Source organism: Atta cephalotes (genome assembly GCF_000143395.1).
Source record: "Atta cephalotes unplaced genomic scaffold scaffold00002, whole genome shotgun sequence".
Classification (NCBI taxonomy): domain Eukaryota; kingdom Metazoa; phylum Arthropoda; class Insecta; order Hymenoptera; family Formicidae; genus Atta; species Atta cephalotes.
The window spans coordinates 4,423,766-4,431,502 of record NW_012130066.1 but is presented as its reverse complement, the minus strand read 5'-3'; the positions used below and the strand labels follow the sequence as shown (position 1 = coordinate 4,431,502).

General features: G+C 27.6%; 1 protein-coding gene across 1 annotated transcript in view; it reads left to right on the top strand.

Moving 5' to 3' along the window:
• LOC105620618 (putative glycerol kinase 5) overlaps nt 1–7,737 on the top strand; it is a 10,861-nt gene that overhangs the window by 570 nt on the left and 2,554 nt on the right. The window contains exons 2-8 of the mRNA XM_012202111.1: nt 3,810–3,903; nt 5,586–5,685; nt 5,875–6,034; nt 6,201–6,318; nt 6,529–6,722; nt 6,849–6,975; nt 7,059–7,163. Of these exons, the coding sequence (XP_012057501.1) occupies nt 3,810–3,903; nt 5,586–5,685; nt 5,875–6,034; nt 6,201–6,318; nt 6,529–6,722; nt 6,849–6,975; nt 7,059–7,163 (898 nt within the window). The remainder of the gene's footprint in view (nt 1–3,809; nt 3,904–5,585; nt 5,686–5,874; nt 6,035–6,200; nt 6,319–6,528; nt 6,723–6,848; nt 6,976–7,058; nt 7,164–7,737) is intronic.

Genomic DNA, 7,737 nt, shown 5'->3' with positions numbered 1-7,737 from the left:
ACTACTAATAATAATATATATATATTAATTAATAAACTAAAACTAAAACTAAAATATATATATATAATAATTTAATTATTAATTAATATATAGTGTGTGTGTGTGTGTGTGTGTGTGTGTGTGTGTGTGTGTGTGTGTGTGTGTGTGTGTGTGTGTGTGTGTGTGTGTGTGTGTGTGTGTGTATTCATACATACGCAATAACATATTTTATGAACTTGATTCCATACGGCAACCGCACTGCTTGTTATTGATATCATTTGCGCTTCTTATGAATTTGCATAACAGTAGTAGTTAATGTCGTATACATTTTTAAATTGGATTATCTCCAAATAGAATTTAAATGTTAAACTTTATAAGTAAACTAAAATTAAAAATTATATGTAATGTACAAAATTTGTTAATCCCACGAGATTAAAAGACATAAGAAAAAAATTTTAGAAAATATTATTAAAAAAATCCAATATCACATTTACATTGTTTGTTCACAATTATTCTATAATATATTACATTTTGTAAAACACTATATTTTACAAAAAACGAATATTAGTAGAAATTATATTTCAATGATAAAATTGATAAATTGGAATTAATATCAAATCAGTTCATCATTTTATAAATCATTTTAAATTTTATTTTTACTAATAATTCACGAATAAGATAAAAAATGAATAAATGTTCGTCTTTATGTTAATTTCATACTGCATAATAAATAAATAATAAGAAGTTATACATGCTTTCATTTTTCTCTTAATTATAAATCAATGGGAATGCTTTTCGCAATGTTTGTAAAAAATCTTATAAAGGAGTTGAAGGATTTTGTGTAATAACGTAAATAATAATAAAATTCATTTTCTGTCAGAGACAAAAAAAGAAATTATTTCTGTAATTTTTAAGTGATTATACAATCTTGCTATACTTATTTCCGAATTATCACGAAACGATAATATTTTAAATGTAAATAGATCTATAAAAAATGCATGCGTATGCCGTCGGAGAAAAGATAATTCTAATAAATTTACAGCATGCTGGTACAAGCATATATACTCGTCAGTTGAAAGAGAAGTTGCAGTGCACATTTTCGAAATTCATAATTAACCTTGTTCATAGACCAGTTGAACGTAAAAGATCATACTGGTCATAATCTGTTCATTTATTGTAATCTGTAAAAATAATTGATTAATTACAGTCGAATGGGAAGAAAATAATTGACTATGATTGATATATTGATCATTACTGGACGTTTAATTTATATGTTTTTTCATTTAACTTAACTAATTTCATGTACAACAGTTTTTGGTATGTATTAATCCAATTAATGCAAAAGATTAAATTTATTATTTAATTAAATTAATTTAATTTAGTTTATTGCAAAGCTATAAGAAAAAGACTACATGTTAACAGAGTAATAGACATAAAGTATGATATAGTAGACTATAGTTAACATAAACATAAATACAATAGACAATAGTAGCTTACAAATTAGGTGTCAACAAAATTGCTATTACAAAGCCTATCAAAATAAGACAACAATAAGAGGTAAACTAATAATAGAAAACACACACACACACACACACACACACACACACACACACACACACACACACACACACACACACATCCACAAACATAATTACATTAATTTCGTTTGAATACTGTGACGTAATAAAACGTGAGAACAGCGCAACGAAAGGAGGATAGAGAAGAAGAGGTTTCTTGAATCAGAAAGGGAATTAAAATGTTTGATAGAAGTGTAGGAAAAAACAGCACGGAACTTAATCGATCGATATATAGGGAAGGATAATCTTAATATCTGGTGACAAGAGAATTAAAAGGAATGATGCTCAGAGTTCAACTGAAGGAGATATAGAGGAATATTGGAGCAAAGAAGAGAAAATACAAGACAGCATAGATGAAGAATAAAACGTTGCCGCATTTTAAGCCAATCAAATCTCTGATAATACGGAGATATGTAGTCGTATTTACGAACATAATAGGGGAAGCGGAGACAAGAATTTTGGATACGCTATATACGATTTAGTAGATGTTGATTAAGAGCAGAAATATAGATGACATCAGCATAATCAAAAAGAGAAATAATAAATAATTGAGACGTGAGGAGTTTTTTGAGAGTAGGAAAAAATGGAAAGAAATAAAGAAGATGAAAACAAGTATAAGCAACAATACTTGACGACCATGTGTGATTCGAATGATCTGACATGAATCAAGGCTATTAAGGATATCAAGAATCTTAATATAAAAGGAGCGAGGAATTGGAATAGAATTAAGAGAAATGTCAAAGAATTGAATACAGGATAACAATAATGAGGAACCGACAATTAGCAAGGATGATTTAGAAGGATTTAGATGCAGGGTATTATTAGTGGATCATTCGGCGATAGATTTTAAATCTGTATTTAAAGCAGAACAAGTTGTTAAAACATCAAATGGGTGAAAGAATTTGAGAAGAATTACGTCATCTACATGAAGAGTTCGGAGGACAAAGAAACATTAGAAAAATCAGAGACAAAGATATTAAAGAGTAGAGAGGTCCGAAAATGGAACCCTGAGGAATATCCGAGAAAACAGCACGAGTAGATAAAAAAAGAGGAAAAGGATTATATACGAGGACTTGTTGCGTGCGATTTGTAGAGAACGAACAGATTAGCGAGAGAGCAGGATGGGAAAGACCGCATAACTTCAGTTTAGCTAAAAGTAGATCATGATTGATGATATCGAAAATCTTTGTGAAGTCAAGCGCAACGATGGAAGTAAGGCAACAATTGTCGAAATTACGAAGCACGACGTCAGAGATGTGAAGCAATTCCGTCGTCGTGCTATGAGATTGACGAAAACCAGACTGACAGGAGGGAAGAATATTAAAATTGGAGACAAAGGCATTAAGTTGTGAGAAGCAGATATACTTAAGCTTTGAGAGGAAAGGAGGAAGCGAAGTAGGGCGAAAAGAAGAAGGAGAAGAAGGGTTATTAGTTTTAAGAATGGGAAAAACAATTGAGTGTTTCTAAGAGGAGGGAAAGGTATTGTGAAAGGGGGAGAAATTTAACATATAGAGAAGGGAATTATAATTAATTAACTTTTAATTAAAATCTGTTTGCATTGCTCGAGAAATGCCTCAAAATGCCTCAAAATTTATATTTAAAATGAAATAAATATATATTCAGGCGTTAAAGAAAGAGAAAGGGAAGATGCTAAAAAATGGAAACAATTCAGACAGATGTTCTGATTGGATTTTAAATGTGTTATATGCACGCTTCGATTTACTGTGTAAGTCATTTGCGCAAATATATCGAACAAATTTTTATATGTGTTCAGGTCATTTGTGCAGTCAAAATAACAGTGCAGTTTTTTGACATATGTTCAAGTAAATTTCCATATGATTTGTGCAAGCATACTTTATCGCGTATGACTGCCATAATAGTTAGAGAAAAAATAAAAGTGGAGAAAGAAGTAAATGCAAAAATAGAATGTTCTTAAGGTCACAAAGTTATTACTACAGTGTAAAGGTGCTCCTTAGTATCTTCTGCGAATTAATAAGGTCACAACAAAGAGACTGTACTTATAAATGTTTAATATCGATTATCGAACAAAGTATTCATAATTAAAAAAGAATTAAAAATTAAAACATGCGATTAAAAATTGTTAATATCTTCTTCCGAAAAAAAATAAAATAAATGTTAAGCTATAATTTCAAAGTTATTAAATTAAGTTGATAAGGCTAAATCGAATATATGGATAAAATAAAAATAAAATAAAAATAAAATCTTTTTCTAATTTTTATAATCTTTTTCTAGATAAATCTGATATATCCAGAGCCTGGTTTTGTGGAGATAGATCCCAATCATCTATGGCAGATCATAATAAAAGTAATCAAGGATACTTTAGATCGTAAGTTATTATTATAATAGCATCTTCTTTTGAAAGGCATCAAAATTTAATAAACTCTTTCTTAATCATTTCTTAATAATAATAAAAAAAGTCCCTATGAGGCTTCATCTGTGCACATTAGTAGTTTCTCTTCCTAATAGAAATGCTATAATAAAAAAAATATATATAAAAATTTAAAATATATCAATTGTTTTTGAAAAATATGTCGATGTGGATCCTTTTGAACTCCACAATCTATCATCTGGAATCGATGAACGCAGAAAAGTTTGGTTTTTCACGCATTTTCAATAGATAAAGCTTTAATTTGAGCCACAATTGATCGTATCTTTATTAATTACACATAAATAAATTTTATGTAAATCTTATATAAATTTTACGTAAATCTTATATAAAATTTTATGTAAATCTTATATAACAAATTTTATATAAAACTTACAAAAGACGGCTAAATGTATTTCTCAGATAGCAACGTGTCTGTCTTGTTGCTGACATGTTGCTTGCTAAGTATGCCTTGCTAAGTATGTGTTGTTATCAAAATTGCAATAAAATTGTTATTAACAAAATTGCAACTGAATCCTCATTTGTTGATATCTTCATGATAATGTTGAGTAGCAACTTTCTAGCAATATGCCGATAACTTTAAAATCGTCATTATCAAAATTTATATTATTGCCATCATGTTGCCATAATAATATGTAGCATCATACAATGCTGTCATATTGCTGACAACGCAAGATAACATTGACGCAGCTATTTTGCTGTCAATATATATAAAACTGCTGGCAATACATACACACGTTATCTGCATGTTGCTACAATGTCAGTTTATTCAAAATCATTGAAGACAAATCTAAAACAAGTTGCCAGCATCATAAACAATCACAGATTTATGCATTTTGCTGAGACACGCTTTGCTATCTGGGTTAGTTTTTTAATTTTCACTTTAATTTGTGAATAAGATTATTGATTAATAAATTTTTACGTAATAGCATCGAATATAATAATATAAGCTGCATGATATATTGAGGCTTGAGTTGAACTTTAGCTACTCATCGAAAGTGTGTCGAACCTCATTTCTGTATTTCGAACTGTTCTAGAGATATCCGTAAACCAAGATGAACGCCAATTGGATGCATTGAAGTAAGAAATAATAAATACTTGTTAATATGATTTCGATTATATTATAATTTATATGTGATTTCGATTTTAATTAAATCTGTATTTTCAGATCTTATTGAAATCATTTTATTCAAACAAATAAAACTTTTCTTTATATATCGATTTGATTGGACAATAGAATTCCAATGAAGAATGACAATAGAATCATTGTCGAATCAACGTCGAATTTGATGATTTCGACGTCGAATCGACATCGATTTGATGTCGATTCCATTGTCATTTCTCTGGGATGTTTACCTTTCCATTTAAATAAAAATTTATGCAAGTATCTTTCTGTGGGTATCTAATATTCTAAATATTTAACTATCATCATGATTTATCACTTTTGTTCATAAAAAATTAAAAATAGATATGAGGAATAAATAGAGATATATCTTAGTTTTAGATTCCATCACCTACTGATATCCTTTATATATTTGGCTTGTTTTTGTTTTATTTTTAAAAAGTTATTTTTATTCATTTATAACAATAATTAGATTAATTTGTTTTATTTATGATTACAGATAGCGGAATCAATTCGAAGAATATTACTTGCATTGGAATTTCATCGCAACGCGCCAGTTTTATTACTTGGAATTTGAAAACTGGAAAATGCTACCACAGGTATAAGAATGCTACAAAAGATGCAACAGTAATGATTCGATAAAAACAATTTGGTTTAAACTTATTAATTTCAAAATTGATTTATGAGGTTTCGTACGTATTGTATATTTAACAATTAACTATAATTGTTATTGAATTGAAAACAAGGATGTATCGAAATATTATAATTATGATTGTTATTTTTAACAGATTTATAACATGGAAGGATCAACGAGCGGCTACTTTAGTCAAGGAATGGAATCAATCAATAATAATAAGAGGTTTAAGAATGGGTGCGAGTATCTTGTATACATTTACAAGAAGAAAACGATTTTTAGCTGGCAGCGTGCTAAAATTTATGAATATGCAGGTTGAAATGTTTTAACAGTCAATTCTGTTATAAATTTGATTATTAGATCGTCATATTTCATCAAATTTGAGTTATTATTAGCATAATTTTGTAATGGAACTTATAGACTTTCTCAAAATTTTTTCAATAATTAATGATCTAAAATCTTTATTTCCCTTTAATTCAGGTGACTTTAAAATTAGTATGGGCTCTTCAGAATATATCAGGTCTCCGAGAAGCTATGAAGCAAAATGAAGAGGTAGCGTTTGGAGGTGTGGATTGTTGGCTCTTATATAAATTAACAGGTAAAACAATATTTTTCTAATATAAAACTTAATAAATGTTATATGTAATAGTTACCTGTATATAAACATATACATGTAAATGTCAAATGTAATAATAATAATAATAATAATAATAATAATAATAATAATAACAATAATAATAATAATAATAAAGTAATAATATTTATTCGCTATATTATGGCCAATTAATATTCATTTTGTTTGTTATAGGAAAGCATATAATGGATGTTTCAAGTGCCTCAGCAACTGGTATTTTTGACCCGTTTACAATGGAATGGGCTAATTGGGCGTTAAATATTTTAAAACTGCCACAAAAAATTTTTCCAGAAGTAGTTGATACAGCAAGATATTTTGGAATTACTCCTAAAGACATATTCGGAGCTGAAATTCCAATTTATTGTTCAGTAAATAATTTCATATAATTGTTTAACTTCATTACAACAATTATAGTAAAGTATACACTACGTATGAAACCTTATTAATTAATTTTAGAGTTAATAAGTTTCCTAATAATATGTTGATAAAATTAGATGGCTGATCAAGCAGCATCTTTATTTGGTTCAGGATGTTTTAAGCCTGGCGATCTCAAAATTACTATGGGGACAGGTACTTTCATGAACGTTAACACAGGACGGGAACCACACGCATCCATTACTGGTAATTTTGCATATTTATATTATATCGCTAAAAATATATGCTAATTTTAAAAAATAATAGAGCTAAAATGGAAAAATTTATAGGACTTTATCCAGTTGTCGGATGGCGAATTGGAAAAGAATTAGTATACGTTGTAGAAGGATCTTCAAGCGACACCGGTGTAATAATTGAGTGGGCTAAATCAATAGGTAATTTATAAAACTTAATAAACATCAAATTTATATACATATACAATATTGTTTAATTTATATAATATTATTAATTTTTTGATTATCATATATAAGATATGTTTATATTTTTTTGCATCATATAATATTATAAATTAAATTAAAAATTTTTACTTTATTTATAATTTTTACTTTATTTTTGTGAGTTCAAATAATAGTAATTTTCATTTTCATATATTTTTAAAATAATGTATTTTAATTATGACACACACAATGATATTTTACCTTTTTAAGTAAAAAATTAAGTAAAATTTTGAGAAATATACAATCTATTTTACTTTTTATTCAAAAATTGCTAATTGAAAACGATGGAATAATTCGCAAATATAAAATGTTTTCACTAGATGAAATTAACTGCACTTCGATTCTATCCAGCATAGAGATAGCTGCACTTGATTTCATTTATTAAGTACATTCCAATTATTATATATATATATATATATATATATATATATATATATATATATAATACTATTATTAGTTACTTTACGTTTAACTTTTAACTTAATAATAAATTAATTTAAACTTAAAAAGT